The following is a 21,841-nucleotide window of genomic DNA, read 5'->3' as shown; positions in this document are numbered from 1 at the left end:
TTTGAATGCATCTAAAATGTGTGGTTACAGTTGAGGGGCCCTTGTGTATTCTCTGATGACCAAGGTCTACGTTCTGCTGAAATGACCCCTCATTTTACTGAGGATGTAAAATTCAGTACCAGTATACCACAGCCACCAAGAGTCCTTTCCACAGACGCTAGGTCCAGTGTGTCACAGAATATATAAGACCATATGGCACAGGCGTATGCAAGAGCAAAACGCAAGGAAGCTGGATGTATTTTTGTACAGATAAAGACCTAAAATTCTTTGTTACCATGTCTGAATTTAGACCAGGGGTCGGCAACCTTTCAGAAGTGGTGTGCCGAGTCTTCATTTATTCACTCCAATTTAAAGTTTTGCGTGCCAGTAATACATTTTAATGTTTTTAGAAGGTCTCTTTCTATAAGTCTATAATATATAACTAAACTATTGTTGTATGTAAAGTAAATAAGGTTTTAAAAATGTTTAAGAAGCTTCATTTAAAATTAAATTAAAATGCAGAGCTCCCCGGACCGGTGGCCAGGACCTGGGCAGTGAGTGTGCCACTGAAAATCAGCTCACGTGCCGCCTTCGGCACACATGCCATAGGTTGCCTACCTCTGGTTTAGACACTGGAATACAGTATCACTGAAGAACTCAAGCAGGAGGAGGATGACAGACTGTAAAGGTCACTAGCTAGAGGGTTTATCCTACTTGTTGCCAGGAGTCAAGGTCCATATTGGGTTCAGGAGGAAAGGCTGATCGAAATTCCAGACCTATAGAAGTTCTGAGGACTAAAACTAAGTGCTTGACTACATGTGGACTCTCTGGGTATGTCTACACAGCGAAAAAACCCGTGGCTGGCCCTGGTCAGCTGACTCGGACTCACGGGGCTCGAGCTCCAGGGCTGAAAAATTGCTGTGTAGACATTCAGGCTCAGGCTAGAGCCCAGGCTCTAGGACTCTGTGAGGTGGGAGGGTCCCAGAGCTTGGGCTGCAGCCTGAGACCGAACATCTACACCGCAATTAAATAGATCCTTAGCCTGAGCCCCATGAGCCCAAGTCAGCTGGCATGGGCCAGCTGCGAGTTTTTAATTGCAGTATAGACCTACCCTCAGGAAAGTTCATCTAAATTAACTAAAGGTGTGTTAGATTAGTTAAACCACAGTAAACCCGTGTGGATGCTCTCATTCAGAATTAAAGTGGCCTAAATTCCATTTAGCTTAATTCACTTCCAAAGTGAAATAGAGCAAGAGGCTTCAGAGGTGAATGGAGGCAGTTTTCATGTCTGGCTTCAGGCTGTCTGCAGGCTCAGGAAGTGAGCAATCCACCACTTAACCTTCTGAGTGTGACCTTAAGAATCATAAGGACCAGAAGGTTTCATTTTTTAGCAACATCTTAAATTCCACAAAAACTAATGTGTAAGGCCCATTCAATGTCATATAAAAGTTAGCAAACTATTCTTAGAGAACTGGCCAGGTTTCTTTACAACCTTTGGGTCGGCAACCTTTCAGAAGTGGTGTGCTGAGTCTTCATTTATTCACTCTAATTTAAGTTTTCGCGTGCCAGTAATACATTTTAACATTTTTAGAAGGTCTCTTTCTATAAGTCTATAATATATAACTAAACTATTGTTGTATGTAAAGTAAATAAGGTTTTTAAAATGTTTAAGAAGCTTCATTTAAAAATTAAAATAAAATGCAGAGCCCCCCAGATTGGTGGCCAGGACCCGGGCAGTGTGAGTGCCACTGAAAATCAGCTCGCGTGCCGCCTTTGGCACACACGTGTCAGATTGCCTACCCCTGCTTTAGAGAATAAGGACTTACCTTAAAACTCCATTTGTCACCGACTTGCCTGCAAAGGTTTAGATCCACCTCAGCCACCAAAAGCCCATCCTGCGTGCGAGACAGTCCAGGTGTCCGACTGCCATCTGGTGCAGCCACATAACTCGAGCCATAAAAATATCCCAAGTCATGGTGGGCTTAATAAATAAAATAAATAATAATAATAATAAACATAGAATGCCATGGGCAAATAAGTATGCAACCTCACATGTTGTTTCCCCTGAGAAACTCAGGATAACTTCCTCTATTTTTTCACCCAGCTGTGCCCTCATTTAACTCAACAAGCCACCACAGTGAAGCCACAGGAAAACTGTAGCTCTAACCATTAGTTACCTTTCCCACAGAGGAGAGCTTTCACATAGACAAACAGGAATCCACACAACTTTCATAGGCTTTTCATAATGGACTACTGTGCTTGCTAATTATTAAAACTATTTGCATTTAAATAAGGGCTTTGTTTCCCTCTCCCATCTAGCCTACAATCAAGTAAATGCTAACTGTGACATCGTAATGTGTTTCAAGGCAACTGACAGAGTTCACAGCATTAGCTCTTCAGTACAGGACCAAAGTATAAAACATTGAGATAGTAGGAAGAAAAATCTTATTAAAAATGCAAATATCTTCAACAGGATCAAATGATTGGCCACAAGATCAAGAGCATCAGACACCTCGAAAGTTCTGCACTGCTCAGTGGGGGCAATCAAAGTGAGTGATAGCAACCACTAGCCACCTTCATGCAGCAGCTGCTAATACTGAGCTCCAATGTCAGGCCAATACAAGGATCTGTAGCAAATGAGTTGGCTGAGACTCAGACTGAGGCCAGAAAATAAACAGAGAAGATGGTGGTTCCCATAGGACAAATGCTGAGGTTACAAGTGAATATTGGTGGGTTACATCTACCCCAAGAGAAAGCAGTTCAGAATCTCAGACTTTTGGATTTCTGAATAGATAATCAGGGAATCTGACAGAGTACACGTTTATTTGATTTTTATAACTTATCCGTTTATTCAAGCCTGTAGTGAACACAACAATGCATTAGGTTATTCTTTTCTTTCTTCTCTTATTTCTGAATTATAATTAGTGTTTGCTTTTGCCTGTCATGTTCTCACCATTTATAATGATATAAATTAAAGAACAGAATAAAACTGGCCAAGTATATTTTGGTTTGCTCCTGTGAAACCCCTCTAAGGTATGTCTTCACTGCAGTTCATTTGGGCTCTTAGGCCTTGGCTACACTTGCGAGTTGCAGCGCTGTAAAGCCACCCCCAGCGCTGTAACTCACTCCCCGTCCACACTGGCAAGGCATTTGCAGCGCTGTATCTCCGTGGTTGCAGCGCTGCATGTACTCCACCTCTCCGAGAGGAATAGTGAGTGCAGCGCTGCCGCTGCAGCGCTGCGGCGCCAGTGTGGCCGCCCAATGCGCTGTGAATGGCCTCCAGAATTATTCGGCAGTATCCCACAATGCCTGTTCTAGCCACTCTGGTCATCAGTTCAAACTCTACTGCCCTGGCCTCAGGTAACCAACCATGTGACCGACCCTTTACATTCCCCGGGAATTTTAAAAATCCCCTTCCTGTTTGCTCAGCCCGGCGTGGCGTGGAGTGCTATCAGCGAATCTTTCCAGGTAACCATGCCTCCACGCGCCAAGCGAGCCCCAGCATGGAGCAATGGCGAGTTGCTGGACCTCATCAGTGTTTGGGGGGAGGAAGCTGTACAGTCCCAGCTGCGCTCCAGCCGTAGGAATTACGATACCTTTGGGAAGGTATCAAAGGACATGATGGAAAGGGGCCATGACCGGGACCCCCTGCAGTGCAGGATTAAAGTGAAGGAGCTGCGGAGTGCCTACCGCAAAGCCCGCGATGCAAACGGCTGCTCGGGTGCTCCCCCCGCGACCTGCCGATTCTACAAAGAGCTGGATGCGATACTTGGGGTTAACCCCACCTCCACTCCGAGCACCACCATGGACACTTCAGAGCCGGTGTGGGGGGGGGAGGAGGAGGAGGAGGAGGAAAACGGGAGTGATGGTGGTGGGCCTGATGGAGACACCCCGGAATCCCTGCAGCCATGCAGCCAGGAGCTCTTCTCGAGCCAGGAGGAAGGTAGCCAGTCGCAGCGGCCGGTACTTGGTGGAGGACAAACAGAAGAGCAGGATCCCGGTAAGCAGTTTTTTTTTTTTCGGGAAGGGATTTTTTCGGTGCGGGCTCTTTGGGAGAGGAGGGTTAGGCATGCATGCCTAGATGCGGAATAGTGCATTGATGTGGTTTATCACATCGCGGTAATCGGCCTCGGTAATCTCCTCGAATGTCTCATCCAGAACGTGTGCAATGCGTTTGCGCAGGTTTATCGGGAGAGCCGCCGTGGTCCTTGTCCCAGCCAGGCTAACCTGTCCGCGCCACTGTGCCACGAGGGGAGGGGGGACCATTGCTGCACACAGGCAAGCTGCATATGGGCCAGGGCGGAAGCCGCATTGCAGTAGAATACCCTCCCTTGCTTCCCAGGTCACCCTCAGCAGCGAGATATCATCCAGGACGAACTCCTGTGGAAAATGTTGGGACAGTGTTCAGTGTAGGTGCCCCCTGAAGCTGTAGGTGCCCCCTGAAGCTGGGTTTCTGTCCCCAAGGCACAGAAACCCAGAGGACAGTGCAGCCCTGAAACAATCAGTCCCCCTTACTCACCATTGTGAGGCTCCCGTGGGATATGTGTGCTCTGTTTCGGACGGGAAAATTATGCTATTGTGTAGACCCTGTGTGTTCTCTACTCCTTAAGTGTGGGGGGGATCATTACTCTGTCTGGTATGAACAATGCTGCCTCTGTTAAATGTTGCATTTTGCCTATACAGCTGCATCAACCTTGAGACCTCAGCCGTCCCTCTTATCGCCTGCTCAGAGACTGCAAAGACTCAGGAAGAGACCGCGAAAAAGCAAAGAAGACATGCTGCAAGAAGTGATGCGGCAATCTATTAAAGAGAATGAGAAAGCACAGGACTGGAGGGAGAGAGAAAGCAGGATCCGCCAGGAAAATGCAGCGCACCGGCGGCAAAGCACCGCGCACCGGCAGCAAAGCACTGATAGGCTCATAAGCATCCTGGAGCGCCAAGCAGATGCTATCCAGGAGCTGGTAGCCATGCAGAAAGAGGAGCAGTACCGCAAACGCCACCCCCCCCTACAGCCCTTGTCCCAAAACTCTTTCCGTTGTGCCCCACTGTCACCTCCAACCCACTTTCCCCAACTTCCGTGTTCTTCACGCCACCCGCTGCCTCCAACACCAGTATCTTCACCACCCAGCCCTGAAAACCACGACCCTTACCCTCTGCACTCAACCCCCATCACCATGCAGTATAGCTATCCTGAAATGCAGCACTCACTGCACAGCACACCAGACAGGACATATGCAAATCTGTGATTGAACTGTTCCCCACTCCACCCCCTTGTTTCTTTTCAATAAATAATTTTTTTTTCTTTTCAATAAATGGATTCTTTGGCTTTGAAAACATTCTTTATTATTGCATAAAGTAAAAGACTCCTTAGCCCAGGAACTAAACAGGCACTGCAAGTCTGCTTGTCTGCTAAGCAGACACTGATTCCTAAAGATTGGAACTACTGCACTTCACTCCTGTGCAGGGCACCAGATATCACTGCTGGTTTTCAGCCTCAAATTGCTCCCTCAAGGCATCCCTAATCCTTGCAGCCCCGCGCTGGCCCCCTGTAATAGCCCTGCTCTCTGGCTGTGCAAATTCAGCCTCCAGGTGTTGAACCTCGGAGGTCCATGCCTGAGTGAAGCTTTCACCCTTCCCTTCACAAATATTATGGAGGGCACAGCACGCAGATATAACCGCGGGAATGCTGTTTTCAGCCAAGTCCAGCTTCCCATACAGAGATCGCCAGCGGCCCTTTAAACGGCCAAAGGCACACTCCACAGTCATTCGGCACCGGCTCAGCCTGTAGTTGAACCGTTCCTTGCTGCTGTCAAGTCTCCCTGTGTAGGGTTTCATGAGCCACGGCATTAACGGGTAAGCGGGATCTCCAAGGATCACAATGGGCATTTCAACTTCCCCTACCATGATCTTCTGCTCTGGGAAAAAAGTCCCGGCCTGCATCTTCCTGAACAGCCAAGTGTTCCGAAAGATGCGAGCGTCATGCACCTTTCCGGGCCAGCTTGTGTTAATGTCAATGAAACGCCCATGGTGATCCACAAGCGCCTGGAGAACCATAGAGAAATACCCCTTCCGATTAACGTACTCGGATCCTAGGTGGGGTGGTGCCAGAATAGGAATGTGCGTCCCATCTATCGCCCCTCCACAGTTAGGGAACCCCATTTGTGCAAAGCCATCCACTATTTCCTGCACGTTACCCAGAGTCACGGTTCTTCTGAGTAGGATGCGATTAATGGCTTTGCAAACTTGCATCAACACGATTCCAACGGTCGACTTTCCCACTCCAAACTGGTTTGCGACCGACCGGTAGCTGTCTGGAGTTGCCAGCTTCCAGATTGCAATAGCCACCCGCTTCTCCACTGGCAGGGCAGCTCTCAATCTCGTGTCCTTGCGCCGCAGGGTGGGGGCGAGCTCCTCACACAGTCCCATGAAAGTGGCTTTTCTCATCCGAAAGTTCTGCAGCCACTGCTCGTCATCCCAGACTTCCATGACGATGTGATCCCACCACTCAGTGCTTGTTTCCCGAGCCCAAAAGCGGCGTTCCACGGTGCTGAGCATGTCCGTGAATGCCACAAGCAATTTCGTATCGTACGCGTTACGCGGCTCGATAGCATCGTCGGACTCCTCACCCTCACTCTCACTGTCACTTTGGATCTTAAGGAATAGTTCGACAGCCAAACGTGACGTGCTGGCGAGACTCGTCAGCATACGCCTCAGCAGTTCGGACTCCATTTCCCGCAGACAGATCGCGCTGCACTCTGAAACCGTTGAAAGATGGCGCCAAAGGTGGACGGAAACAAAGGGATTTCTGGGATGCGAAGCGATGCATCACGGGGCATTAGGACAGGACCCAGAATCCCAGAAGGGTGCACCCACGCCCCCTTCCCACAACCCACGGCGCCAGAATGGGAAAAGGTGCTCTGTGGGATAGCTGCCCATAATGCACTGCTCCCAACAGCGCTGCAATTGCCGCAAATGTGGCCACGACAGTGCGCTGGGCAGCTGTCAGTGTGGACAGAGTGCAGCGCTTTCCCTACTCAGCTGCACGAAGTCAGGTTTAACTCACAGCGCTGTACATCGGCAAGTGTAGCCAAGGCCTTAGTCAGGTGTTGCCCCTCACCCCACTTCCATTCACACAAAAGCCTCTCTCCTGGGTCTGGTGGTGCTTTACACTCAGGCTGGCTGGCTGTATAGGGGAGAGCTCCTGTGCTGCTTCCACTTGGGCTGGCAACTCGTCCACTTTGCAGTAAAGATGCAGGCTAAATCACTCATGCACTGACACCTCCAACGGCTTCCCACAATTTCTCCCATGTGCCCAAGACAGACAAGTTCTACCACGATTCACTGGGAAAGAATCATAGGGTGTCTCAGCTTACTGCAGCACAAAGAACGATGGGATATACCCTCAAAAGTCATAGCAACATAGTGAATGCAGTATCAGTGAGGACACAGTCACACAGGTCTTGCACTCCCCCTGCTGGGGCTAGATTAATCCAGGTGCTGATCACTCATCTTAACTCTGCAGTGAAGACATATCTGTTGGGAATTGCACATTTGTCTATTTATAGAATAGGCATTACAACAGGAGTAATCGACAGCCTAAAGGAAGGTTCTGGGAGTCTGCTATAACCACATCAGACTCAGACAATTGTTATAAAGAGGCAACGTTTTATAAAGCAGTAAAATGGAGAAGTCCAGTAAGAGAGTCTCCTGTATGTCTTAGCTCTGCACCCCATCTTCAGCATCATGTGGCTCGGCATGTCAGAACCTATTACTTTATGTAAACCATTCACAAAAACACATGAGACTCAATAGATCATCTGTGTGTCTGGATATGGACTATATGAAGCTAATCATTTTTCACATTAACTTGTGTATGTAGCAACAGTACTTGGTAAGAGAATTTCTGGCATGGATTTAAAGTCAGAACATGAAGGTTAATGCATCATCATAAACTTCACTGACAACATAGGGCAAATTTATGGGGTTTTGCCTTGCAAGCTTCCAGGGATCAGACAGACTGGAGTCCCTAGGAAGGATATAACAGCCCTATATAAGCACCATATGCCACTGTACTTTGGATATCTTTCCTACTAGTTGCCTGTAGTTTCTATGACAGTGGCATTTCTGGGAAGTAAGGCTGCTCTTAGATACTACCATTGTCATGGAAACTACAGGCAGATAGCCGGAAAGATAACTCTTCATGCTTCAAAATCAACTATTAGCAACACATGAAGGTATTTGCTGAACGTACCTTTCCCACCATCTCCAGATGTAAATGCATTCACGTAGTATTCCTGTGAAACAAAGGCCATTTGAAATGAGGCTGTAGATGGCACTATAATCTCATTTCATGCAAGAGAATCTTGCTGCAATACAATGTTTAATATACTAACATATTAATTAATGCTTGGCATACATCTGTTAAGACTTGTCTGGCTTACCGTCAACATTGCCTGTAGAAGGGAATCTTCAGTGTCACCTAGTTTCTAGATTCAAGGTAGTGACTGTCTTGCTAGAATTTTAGGATGGACTAGCCTGGAAGACAGGCATTTGCTTGGGTGACAGCCTTGTATTCACAGCACTTTGGGGAATATGAGTAGTAATACTAGAGTGTCACAACTCTGGTCATGGGAGAGGCCTATGCATGAAATCTTTTAATGTGGGGGAGTTGGTGCGCAGGCAGCAACCTCATGAAATTTGACAGGAAGGAGCCCTGGACCCGGTGGCAGGGGAGTCTGAGACAACTGGAGGTCTCTGTCCTGCTGCAGCCGTCATCCGCCTTCACAGCCACAGAGAACTAACAAGTCCTCAAATACACCTGTTCCACCGTTGGGGTTTTGAGAAGTCTGGACTGTGCTTCATCTGGAACTTCACCTCAGAACTGTTTGCTAAAAGTGATCCTACCAGGAGTACAAGACTCTGGACGACGTAGTTCTGAGGGTCATTGGGACACACAAGCCTCTCCACCACAACAAGTTAACGATCCAAGGAGAGGACAGCTCTGGTATGGTGGTGGGAGAAGAGAGATTTAAATGAGGTAGTCTTTGCAAATAATAGAAAGGAAGAACATATGGTCTTAGCAGGTGGACACAAAGCCAGATTCATGGAGAGCACCTTACAAAAATATACACACTAAGGTGTCCAACAAAGAATTTGCATGTGCATTAGCTCTGAATGTTGCAGTGTTGATGTAGTCATGTTGGTCCCAGGATATCAGAGAGACAACTTTGGTGAGGTATAATCTTTCATTGGACCAACTTCTGTTGGTGAAAGAGACAAGCTTTTGAGCTACACAGAGCGTTTCTTCAGGTCTGGGAAAGGTACTCAGAGTGTCACAGCTAAATACAAGATTGTTTAGTAACTAACACGTTTTAAGGAACTATTCACGGTGAAGTGGTCCATTAACACTCCTCCAGTCATAGGACAAAAAAGGGGATTAATGGATTGCAGATTATTGTAATAAACCATAAATCCACTGTCTTTATTAAAACCATGATTTTTAGTGTCCAGCAAAATTATGAATTTAAACTCCTAGGCTCATCTTTTGAAGGAATTGTGCTAGTTTCCTCTGAGGATGAGGACTGATAGGTCAGATATGGAGTGGAGTGATCGTTTTGTGAAAAGTATTTGCCCATGGATGATCTGGTATTTTTGTCTTTTATCATTTTTCTGTAAGTTCATTCAAGAGCATAATGACTGTCTGGCTTCAGCCACATAGTTGTTACTGGGGCATTTAGTGCACTGGAAGAGGTACATTACATGTTGTGATAGGCATATGTAGGACCCATACATCTTGAAACGTGTGTTGTGGCAGATATTGACCATTGTAGCGGTAGCGATACGTCGGCAGGTTTCGCATCTGTTTTTATGGCAGGGTCTCGTGCCGCTTTGAGTTGGTGGGTACTGGTCTGTGGGGAGCTTGCTTCTGACAATGAGCCTGGAGACATTAGTGGGTTGTTTGAAGGCCAGAAGAGGAGGGTTGGATAGACTTCTTCAGGAGGTGCTCCCCATCGAGTATGGGTTGTAACTGTTTAAATATACCCCATACCGGTTTCAGTATAGCGTGGTAGGTGACAACTTGGGGTGTGTGGTCGGAGGGTTTCCCCCCCCCCCCCCTGTAGTGAAGTAGGGTCTCTTGGGATTTTGGGGTGGCTCATTCCATGATGTGATCTACTTCTCTGGTGGAGTATCCTTGTTTGGTAAAGGTGGTTTTACATGTGTTAAGGTGTGTATCCCAGACTTTCTCCTTGAAGCATATTCTATGGTAGCTGAGGGCCTGGCTGTAGATAACAGATTTCTTGGGGTGTTTACAAGATCTGTGAAGGTAAGTGCGGTCATCCATGGGGTTTCTTGTATACAGTTGTCTGTAAGGTTCCACTGTTGAAGCTAATCATGGCCAGGAAGTTGTTGCTGCTGTGAGAGTGTTCTAGAGAGAGTTTGATGGATGAATGTGGTGGTTGAAGTAGTGGTGGAAATCCAGAAGGAAGTTAGGTCATCTGTCCAGAGGATGAATATAATATCGATGTATCTTAGGTATATTGGTTTCATGGTGCATTTATCCAGAAATTCTTCCTCAAGGTGGCCCATAAAGAGGTTGATATCGGTATTATTTTCATCCTCTGGACAAATGATCTAAACTTCCCTACAGGTTTCCACCACAACTTCCCTTAAATGGTCCCTTAAAATATGTGCTAACTACTTATGCTAAACAATCTGTTCCACCTTGTATTTAGCTGCACCACTCTGAGTACCTTTCCCAGATCTGAAGAAGAGCTCGGCATAGCTCAAAAGCTTGTCACCATCACCAAGAGAAATTGGTTCAATACAATATATTACACCTCATTCACCTTGTGTCACTAGGTCTGAAGACAGGCCTCACCTACTGCACATGAAAGTAGAATTGGTTCCATGATCTCAGTTGTTAAGGAGAGAAGGTGTCTGACTAGCAGGAACTAGCTCTGTTACAGAAGTGCAAGGACACATTTCATTTTCAATAATCCTAGTGAAGGAGACACCGGGTTCTGCATAGGAGCTAGGAGAATTAGCGAGAAGGGGAGGAGCATTCATCTTAGGCCCTGTCTACACTAAAGGGAAAAGTCGATCTAAGCTACGCAATTTGAGTTATGTGAATAGCGTAACTCAAATTGACATAGCTTAGATCTACTTACCACAGGGTCCACGCTATGCGATGTCGACGGGAGACGCTCTCCCATCGACTCCCCTTACTCTTCTCGATCCGGTGGAGCACAGGAGTCGACGGGAGAGCAATCTACAGATGAGAGTTTTAAATGCCTGGCTTGAGATTTTCAAGCAGTCCAGGGAATTTAGATATACACCTTCCATTAAAGTTATTGGGAGAAATTTTTTTCAGAACAGTCTGGAAGACTTGTACATTAATTTTCAGGAATCCAAATAATATTTTGCAGCAGTGTAGAAAGTTTCTCGCTCTAATTGCCCCCCTCCCCCTCTTCACTAGACCCGCTAAATCAACCGCCGATGCATCGATCGTCACTCGTTGATCCCCCGGTAAGGGTAAACAAGTCCTTAGTTAAATCCTTCACCACAGAGAAAGAACAAGTCAAGAATAGGAAGGAACCGCAGCAGAATGCAGGCTGCCAGCAGCAGGGCAGGTGGCTCACACTCTCCCTGCTTATTAGGTATCATAGCAACACTTTCAATCTTCAAAGCACATTGCAAACGTTCATGAGAGAGGAGGTCTCATGCTATACAGAGGAATACAGGAGTTTTCCAGGTGTCCTAGTGCTACCATGTAACCCCGTTAGCACTATACAATTCATTAGCTAGGATTAAAATGTGCTCAAATGTATAGATTCTGAAACTAAGGCTACAAAGCAAAGTATTCAAATACTTACCGTTCCAACTCGGTTTATGGCACATGTAAAGCAGTGGTTAGCAATAGCTGCATTTCTTGCTTCAATTGGCCACAGTGACTCGCTGCAAAATAGTAACAAAAAGGTGGTGGTTATTGTTTATTTGCATGGCTCATAGATAAATTTGGATATTTCATGGGCTATGGACACCTGTAATCTTGAGCCTCTCGATCAGGGAAACCAAAACTAACTACAGCCAACTCCTGTCAATGAACTTGGATCACAAAGAGTGGTCACCATTAATAGTCAGCATTTTCCACCAGATTCAGCATAGTTACCAACATTATTTCCATTCCACATATAGGGAGAGGCTATTTTATCTGGTAACATGGCAAATGCTGACTTTTAATGGTGACCACCATGATGAGAGTTTTAAATGCCTGGCTTGAGATTTTCAAGCAGTCCAGGGAATTTAGATATACACCTTCCATTAAAGTTATTGGGAGAAATTTTTTTCAAAACAGTCTGGAAGACTTATACATTAATTTTCAGGAATCCAAATAATATTTTGCAGCAGTGTAGAAAGTTTCTCGCTCTAATTGCCCCCCTCCCCCTTTCTCCAGGAGCAGTTTCTGAGGCAGGCAATGGGAAACTAGATTATCTGAAAGCTAGAAAAAAAAATTCCACCCCTTCTGCTTGCAGGTTTCATAGAAATTTTCAACAAGTCATTCCCCTATGCTGGGCTGACAGAACAAAAGAGCAAGCTTGACAAAAGCAGCCCTGTAACATTTCAATCATTATCCATTAAACCAGTCTCCACACTGTATAGAAAACCAAGAACTGAGAAATGGGAAAGAATTCCTCCTCCTCCACCTTAACCCCTCAGTCCTTTTCGAAACTGGGATTCAATTTTGGAGACACTGAAAACTCAGTGTAGTTTTAGCCATGTCAGTCCCAGGATATTGGAGAGACAAGGTGTGTGAGGTAATATCTTTTATTAGATTAACTTTTGAAGAAGAGCTCTGTGTGGCTCGAAAACTTCTCTCTCTCTCTCATCAACAGCAGTTGGACCCATAAAAGATATTACTTCACTCCCCTTGTCTCACTGAAAACGCAGGAAGCCTTCCTTTCATTAAGCATAGTGAGACACAGGGATCAGATCATTCGAGAAGATATGGTTTGACAGTACCTACAGCACTGAAAAACAAGAGTGACTGGGTGTACACTCCTCTGCAAAATCACCCTCATAACAGCATGTAGCTGCCCAATATTGAGCTCCAAGGGGAGAGTGTGGGTGGATGACTGTTATAAGTAAATCTCAAGAAGACTCAGGCACCTACAAGATGCTCATTGGCTTGATTGAAAGGACTTGGTTTATTATTCCCCCTCTTCTTCCCCCTCCCCCCCAACTGCTGAGCCAACCTGCCAGCACTTCTAAGAAAAAGGGACTTTGTTGAAAGGCTCCTGCAAATTACAATTTCACAGAAGGAAGGAGAAATACTGAGGGAAAAGAGACTATAGCCAAGAGGTTACTACAGAACAGCTTTCTTCCATTTTCCTAGGACTCTTTTCTGCATGGGACTCAAGAGTCCTCTTCCTGCAATAAAAATTATACCCTCAAAAAGCAACCAAGAGAAGAAAGCTAATAATCAGGAGAGCCTGGAGCACCCAGAAAAGCAATGAAGTGCCTCAGGAAGGCAGTGTAATTTCTGTTTGCTCTCCTCTTAATGGGCTGTAAATGGACCAACATCACAAACATTATTTTAATGGTGATATTTGTAAAGCCCACTACAAGTGACTCTGTATTTACTAAACTCTTTTCGAAGGACATTTTCCAATATTAAACAACCTAAATCAGCAGCTATCAGCTCTTATCGGGAAACAGAATTGCCTTAGGAAGTCTGAGTGACAGGATGCTGTACACTTACTGATTCAAAATTATAGTTCCCTTCCACACCACTCCAAATATACAATTCCCTGTACTGGGCTTGGTTGTGGGTGCGTGATTTATGTATTCACTATGCACTTATTTATCCATAATCACAGTTCTCTGGCTACTGCAATCTCCCTACTCCGAGTGGCTCACGTATTCAGAATGTTCAAGCTGTTTGCCAGCAACAAAGATTGGCCTCGCTGCTTCAATCCCTTTGGCTGATGCAGAAAAATTCCAAATTTACATGAAAGAGAAGGGGAGCCAGCGGAGAGCACAGAAAATGGGGCTGTCAAAACTTTTAAAAAAATGAATCCCTTCTCCATGATTTAAAACTTTTCTGTTCTCTCCTGTTCCGTTCAGCAGGGCTCTTGTTCCCAGAATAACTCATACATTTATGTTTACACAGTTTACACTGGGAGAGGCCTGTCCCCTCTCTTTGTTTTTAAAGACAATGAAAGCAAAGATATATTGCAATTATTCTGGACAGACAAGCCCTGCTGAGTCAGAGGAAGGGAAAGCAGGGGCCTAAAGGGGGTTCAGTTAGTTTGAAGAGGTTGATTCCTTCTGTAAGATTTTCTTCCTTCACTTTCAATTTGAATATTACATTTAAAATTTCAGTAGCTTAAAAACAACTCAACAGGGCTTCCTGTTACCTTGATAACAGCCATATTCTGGGTCTGACAGACTCAAAGACAGTTTATTCAGCCCAGGAAGTGGTTATTACCTCAAATAGGAAGCACTATGGTCTCAGTTCTGCCAGGAGCTCTGCACCCCTATAGAGTTCCTTGCATTACTGGGGCTTAAGTTATTAGAGTCCTCTAATGCTGCCTACAAAATGTTCTATCGAACAGCTCCTCACCTAGGGAAGGAGTGAGCTTCTGAAACAGGCTTAGCATTACTGAATATATTAATATTATTGTTATGCTGGGGGTTGGGCGATCACCCCACCTTGATGAAATTGTTAGGCATGTTATACTAGTTGCCTTCCATTCAGGCTAAATGAGGGGGAAACTAAATGCCCCTTTGTTTAGTGATGGCTGAAGCAATGGAAACCACTGCTCAAGGACTAGACCACTGGGCCAAGGGGTTTCATGGGGGTCTGAACACAAACAGAGGGATGGGATACTGATTTGATTGCAGGGTGTGGGAAGGGGGCAGAGAGGCAGTACAAACACAACAGAAGCACACAGGAAAGGTAGCCAGGAAGCCTACCAGCCAGCCAGAGAAGCACTTGTAGTGTGACACTGAGAAAGAGCACATTTGGGTAGAGTGCTGGCCGGAAAGAGGCTTGGAACTGTGAGTAAATAACTGCCTCCTGCTGTTTGATTCCTAGTGCATTCAGGAAAACAGGATTTTATGTACGTTCTTTGTAAATAAACAGGATTGCACCTGACTCCATCATCAATTTCTCCTAACGGAAACAAGTGCTTAGGTCAAAAAGGGTAACATTATTATTATTTCTTATTGGTACTACTTTAGCACCTAGATACCAACTGAAATTGGGGCCCCACTATGCTAGACACTCTATAAACAAAGAGTGAGAGACACTTCCTGCCCCAGAAATATATATGTTTGAACTCAGCTTTTACTTAACTTAACCCATTTGACTCTTAGCATCAAAACAGAGCTAATTAAGAACCTGATGTAGGGCAGGGAAGATGACTCAAGGAATCCACTAACTCTATTTGTGACCATTTGTCAAAATAACTAATTCATATAACTTGCTCCTTGATAACTTGATTCCTGGTATAAAGCTTAGTGAATTTCCCACTCAGAGGAGCATCTTTATAAAGAGGGCAACATTAAGGGAACAGAAAAAAGATAATATGGTATAAATTCCTAAAAAAAATAAATGCACATTTGAATACCTGCATTTATACCACAGAGCATAAAACAGTATCACACCATCTGTAGCCAATAGATAAGGCATAGGTCTAACTTAAGATAGTATTGCAATGAGCCCACAAACCTCAAGGCCTGTAAGAGAATAGCTTAGTTAAACTAATCAACGCACAAGGCTCAAAAAGCCTTAGCATAAACAGCTAACCAAGAGTATCCCTAGATCACAAGATATCCCAAGATAGAATGGTGTAATATGCAAGAATGACTAAACTGCTGACAAGCTAACCACAAGATGCTAATTTATACCAGCTTGGTATATTTTAAATTCCGAACATCAGCAGATGGCCGACCACCAAAGTGCCACAGTAATTAACTGATGTATATGCTAATAAACTTGAGGTAAAAGGATTAGTAACTATAGGAGAAGGGCATCCCAACATTAGTAGGGTGAGGAAATACAAATAAGGAAAAGAGAATGAAACCCCTACTGAATATACATTTGGCATAGTGGTTTCAGCATAACACTTTATCAAAGTTGTATCCCAGCCTACATACCTTGGGGAGATGTGACGCTTGGGAGATGCCAGGATGGTGGCCACTGGCGATAGTGAATCTGACAGTGAGGGTGATGAGTAACATTTTGGATCCTTTTGCAAAGAATGGTATGAGTATATGGATGTTCAGATGCACATTCTGTATTCTCTCTAGCTACCTTGCTGGGTTGGAGTGTTTGTGACTTTACTAATTGTGTTAATAAAACTATTACAAATACAAAAGGTTTTCCTAAGTGTGAGTGTTGGAACCATGCATGTCGGGGCTCCCAACTGGATAGTAATTTTAATAATACTGGGCCTGATCTTGGGATGAGAACCTACTAATCCTCTGAGTGTAATCAATATAATAAATACATAATCAACAGGTCAGGCAACACTGCTTACTAGTAGAGGAGTGTACATCCTACAGAACTGGATTTCTTTCAGACTCCACTGTCATTTGGATAAATGAAAAAGTACATGTACTATACTGTGTGTCAAGATGATACATTGACACATTCTGGAATACTGGACCTTAGCTAATAGATGCACTTGTGATATTGGCAGACCATGTGCCAGCTCATGCCAAAGCCCCAGGCCTCACTGAATGCTTACAAATGCATACAGGGCCGGCTCCAGGCGCCAGCTTGCCAAGCAGGTGCTTGGGGCGGCCAGTCTGGAGAGGGGCGGCATGTCCAACTATTCGGCGGCAATTGAATTGCCGCCGCAGATCGCGGCTTTTTTTTTTTTTTTTGCGCTGCTTGGGGCGGCAAAAACCCTGGAGCCGGCCCTGAATGCATAGCTGGAAGCCAGGCCAATTCACTTGTGTAGCAGTATAGAGCAAAGTGACTGCTAAACGTAAGAGTGTATTTGGTGTTTAAATAACAGGAGTACTTGTGGCACCTTAGAGACTAACAAATTTATTAGAGCATAAGCTTTCGTGGGCTACAACCCACTTCTTCGGATGCATATAGAGTGAAACATATATTGAGGAGATATATATACACACATACAGAGAGCATGAACAGGTGGGAGTTGTCTTACCAAGTCTGAGAGGCCAATTAAGTAAGAGAAACAAAACTTTTGAAGTGATAATCAAGATAGCCCAGTACAGACAGTTTGATAAGAAGCAAGTGTGAGAATACTTACAAGGGGAGATAGATTCAATGTTTGTAATGGCTCAGCCATTCCCAATCCCTATTTAGCCCTGAGTTGATTGTGTCTAGTTTGCATATCAATTCCAGCTCAGCAGTCTCTCGTTGGAGTCTGTTTTTGAAGTTTTTCTGTTTTAAGATAGCCACCCGCAGGTCTGTCATAGAATGGCCAGACAGGTTAAAGTGTTCTCCCACTGGTTTTTGAGTATTATGATTCCTGATGTCAGATTTGTGTCCATTAATTCTTTTGCGTAGAGACTGTCCGGTTTGGCCAATGTACATGGCAGAGGGGCATTGCTGGCACATGATGGCATATATCACATTGGTAGATGTGCAGGTGAATGAGCCCCTGATGGTATGGCTGATGTGATTAGGCCCTATGATGGTGTCACTTGAATAGATATGTGGACAGAGTTGGCATCGGGCTTTGTTACAAGGATAGGTTCCTGGGTCAGTGTTTTTGTTCAGTGATGTGTGGTTGCTGGTGAGTATTTGCTTTAGGTTGGGGGGTTGTCTGTAAGCGAGGACAGGTCTGTCTCCCAAGATCTGTGAGAGTAAAGGATCATCTTTCAGGATAGGTTGTAGATCTCTGATGATGCGCTGGAGAGGTTTTAGTTGGGGGCTGAAGGTGACAGCTAGTGGTGTTCTGTTATTTTCTTTGTTTAAACGTCATAAAAAGTAATGGGATGTTACATGCACTGTTTTAACTTATCTGTATCCCATTGTAATAGCAAATATTTACATCGTCTATACCCCTGTAACTAAATAACTCATCAATCTGAGAAAGAAGCCTTATGGAATGCAAATGAAGAACTTTAATAGCAAAGTGCTAATTTCAAATCAAGTGGTCATTTTATGTGGTGATTGGAGATCAAAGACTCTAAATGCATTCCTCACTCTCCGTCTCCAAAGAGCCCACGTGGGTAGTGACCCTGTCGCTTGTTTCCTATGAGAAGAAGCTAGAAGTATGGATTCAGGGAAAGATCCCTCATCTCTGGAGTGTTTGGACTCTTACAGGGAAGGATACTAGATGCAAAGTGGAGATCCCTAGAGACAATCTCGGTACCTTGAAAAGACTTTTGGGAAACTGGAAATTTATTACATCACTACCACCATTTGGAATTACAAATTGTGTCTCACCTGTACATATATTTTACCTGCTTTAACCTCTCAATAACTTTTATTTCCTTTTCTTAGCTAATAAGCCTTTAGTTAGTTTACTCTAGAATTGGCTACCAGTGTTGCCTTTCGTGTAAGATCTAGGATACCAATTGATCTGGGGTAAGTGATGGTTCTCTTGGGACTGGGAGCAACCTGAATCTGGTGTGATTTTGGTGTAAGTGACCTTTTATCAGAAAATCCAGTTTGTCTGGGTGGCAAGATAGACTAGAGAGTCTAAGGGGACTGTCTGTGACTCTATGTGAAGACTGATATAGTGATCCAGGAGTTCACATTTGTTACTAGGTTGGTGAAATCTAATTATAGAACACACCATCAGTTTGGGGTGTCTGCCCTGCTTTTGACAGTCTGCCCTGTTGTAGGCACTCACCGTTGTGAGCCACTCCAAACTGATATCCTCCCCCACAAAAAAAATTAAGTGGAATTCAAAACATTTTTAAAATGTTGCTGTCCAAAAGAAACATTTAGGAAAAACAAGTATGGTTTTCCTCTTTCAGGAAACATGGGACGCGCAGGTATTTCACTCCACAATACAGCTCATCCCAAGCAATGGACAGCCCACAAGTTGTTTGTACTTTACCTGAGTTCTCCAGTAGTAGCTGAAGGGTTAAAGATAATCTCTGCTCCATTTAGACTGTACATGAGCCAGTTCAGGGGGTGATGGCGCCCAAAACAGATATTCACAGCAATCCTTCCAAACGGAGTCTGGAACACAGGGTGCCCTGTGTTGCCCTCCATATAGTAAGTAGACTAGGAAAAAAAACACAAGCAGGTTGTCACCGAGTCCCCGGGCGATGCTCTGGAACTGCTCCCCACAAAGCCAGTCAGGACTTCGGGGAGCCTCCTCTCCCTCGGAGCAGACTGTCTTCAGGGCAAGAAGCTCACACGGCTTCACCTCCTGGGTCTGACCTTGGAGCATTCAGCATATGCCCCTCCGTGCGCTTCCCACAGCGAGTTCACCCAGGCAGGGTCCTGGGGAAGCCAGAGGGTCCTGCACGCACCCCCAACTTCGCAGTCAGACGTGACTCTCAGCCAACCAGTAAAACAGAGGTTTATTAGATGACAGGAACATGGTCTAAAACAGAGCTTGTAGGTACAGAGAACGGGATCCCTCAGCCAGGTCCATTCTGGGGCCCAGCGAGCCAGACAACCCCGTCTGCACTCACTCAGCCAGCCCCAAACTGAAACCCCCTCCAGCCCCTCCTTTCTGGCCTTTGTCTCTTTCCTGGGCCAGGAGGTCACCGGAGCTCTTTGTTCACCTTTAGCTATCCCCTTGCAGAGGGGAAGGGCCCCAGCCATTTGTTGCCAGGATACAAAGTGTCGGCCATTTATGCACACTGGAGACTTAAGAAATGCATGGGGGAAACTGAGGCACCCACACAGTATTCAGAGGAAACGTTAAGAACAGTCCCACTTTGTCACACAGGTGTCTTCAGGTATTGTCTCCAAGTTCACCCACCCCCCACTACCATCCTTTAAAATTCACTAGTTCTCGGAGGCACAAACAGTATGTGAAAAGACAACACCCCTCAGCCACTAAATACCTGCATTGTATGTACAGATCCAACAGAAATGGCTCTCTTGAGCTGTAGAGATTAAATTCCAGTTCCATTTCTACTTCTCTTTACTCACTGCTGGACATAAGTGCTGTGCCACCTGGCTTTTTCACATGTTCCTGTAGCAATACTGCATTCTCTACAGACTTTATAACCTGATCACCCTACCCTCCATGCCAAAATGGTAAGAGCAAAAAATTAATAGGCAGCAGGTTTAAAACAAACATAAGTACTTCTTCACACAATGCAGTCAACCTGTGGAACTCATTGCAAGGGGATGTTGTGAAGACAAAAAAAGATAACTGGGTTCAAAAAAGACTTAGAGAAATTCCTGGAGGATAGGTCCCTCAATGGCTATTAGCCAAGATGGGCAGGGATGCAACCTCATGCTCCAGGCAACCCTAAACCTTTGACTGCCAGAAGCCAAGAGTGGAAGACAAGGTGAATCATTCCCAAATTCCCCTTGAAGCTCTAGTACTAGCCACTGTCAGAGACAGGATATTGGGCTAGATGGACCAGCATGGCAGTTATGTTCTAATAAATAATTCTATTTCAAAACAGATCTGCCTATTTTGTATCTTTTTAATTTATTTTTATTTCTCAGTCCTCTGTTTTTTCTACTATGATTGGAGAAGAAAAACAAGATTGTTATTGCTTGAGGGAATTCATCAGCTCTTGCTTTTTATTCCTCACCAGAGGTCATAATCATCTCCACAGCAACTAACTGATGTCTCAAGGAGGATTGATTTTTGTTTATTTATACACCCTCCCACACAGGGCTGAAAAGGTTAGAAACCAATCTTTTTCCCCTTTACATTTAGTTCTCATTGATTTGCCATGGATGATTGCAAGCTGGCAGATCTCCCAACCTGCTCCACAGAGACAGTCCACCCAGTCTGAGAAGTCCAACTCACTGCCCTCCTCAGGTCTGGGTTTTGTTACTTTATTGTTGTTTTCTCAGTTAATAAAGATCGGAATAATCCTTCTTCCTAGTCTGAGCTGCTCAGCCCTCACCCCAGGTCTGTCTGTCTCTCTCTTTTCAGAGAGCCAGGACCACCTCTGTTATATCCAGGCAGAGTAACAAGTCACCAGCAGAATATCCTTAACCCCTAACAAGCAGGATCAACACTTTTTAACAAGGTGGGGTGTTCTTACCCTTTACAGTGAAGCTGATAGAGTAGGAATTGTCAAATTGTTTAAATATGTTAATCGATTGTTTTGATGCTTCTCCTGGCACTCATGATCACATGGACCACCTCCCACTGGTGATCACATAACATCCCTGTGGCAACTGCAGCAATTGCATGAATAGAAAAGTGGAAGTACTTTTTATATTTATATTATATATATATATATATATATATATATATATATATATATATATATATATATATATATATATATATATATATATATAGTTTAGCTGCCTTTCATTGCAGTTTCACAGCTGGAAACGAAGAGAAACATGCAACCAGCAAGTGCTGCACAGACCACAGTTTGGGAACCTCTGAGTGTTCTAGGCCCATACAGTATGAACATGGTATTTATTATGTATGGATTTAACTGTTAAATAAGGTGTGAAGAACCTGGAAGGTATGTGTATTAATTTTTGTGAGTGAGTGAGTGAGTGAGTGAGTGAGTGAGTGTGTGTGTGTGTGTGGAAGGGGGAGTATTTCATGGTTACTGTAGTGCTGGCTAAAAGGCAGCTAAGGGTTAAATCTTTCAGGAACCTGAAACAATCACTGAAGACAGAAGTCAGTTGCCTGGTGCTCAGACAATACTATGAATCCACTGTATGAAGGCTACCTCCAACCCGCTCTGGAGAAATGCATACA

At 44.8% G+C, this 21,841-nt stretch overlaps 1 protein-coding gene across 1 annotated transcript in view; it reads right to left on the bottom strand.

The window, feature by feature from the left end:
- UPB1 (beta-ureidopropionase 1) overlaps positions 1–21,841 on the bottom strand; it is a 36,136-nt gene that overhangs the window by 1,587 nt on the left and 12,708 nt on the right. The window contains exons 6-9 of the mRNA XM_065417873.1: positions 19,031–19,200; positions 11,852–11,933; positions 8,230–8,272; positions 1,805–1,959 (exon numbers count right to left, since the gene is read on the bottom strand). Of these exons, the coding sequence (XP_065273945.1) occupies positions 1,805–1,959; positions 8,230–8,272; positions 11,852–11,933; positions 19,031–19,200 (450 nt within the window). The remainder of the gene's footprint in view (positions 1–1,804; positions 1,960–8,229; positions 8,273–11,851; positions 11,934–19,030; positions 19,201–21,841) is intronic.

The sequence above is a fragment of the Emys orbicularis genome, chromosome 16 (assembly GCF_028017835.1).
Source record: "Emys orbicularis isolate rEmyOrb1 chromosome 16, rEmyOrb1.hap1, whole genome shotgun sequence".
NCBI lineage: Eukaryota > Metazoa > Chordata > Testudines > Emydidae > Emys > Emys orbicularis.
This window is presented reverse-complemented; position numbering and strand designations above follow the sequence as displayed.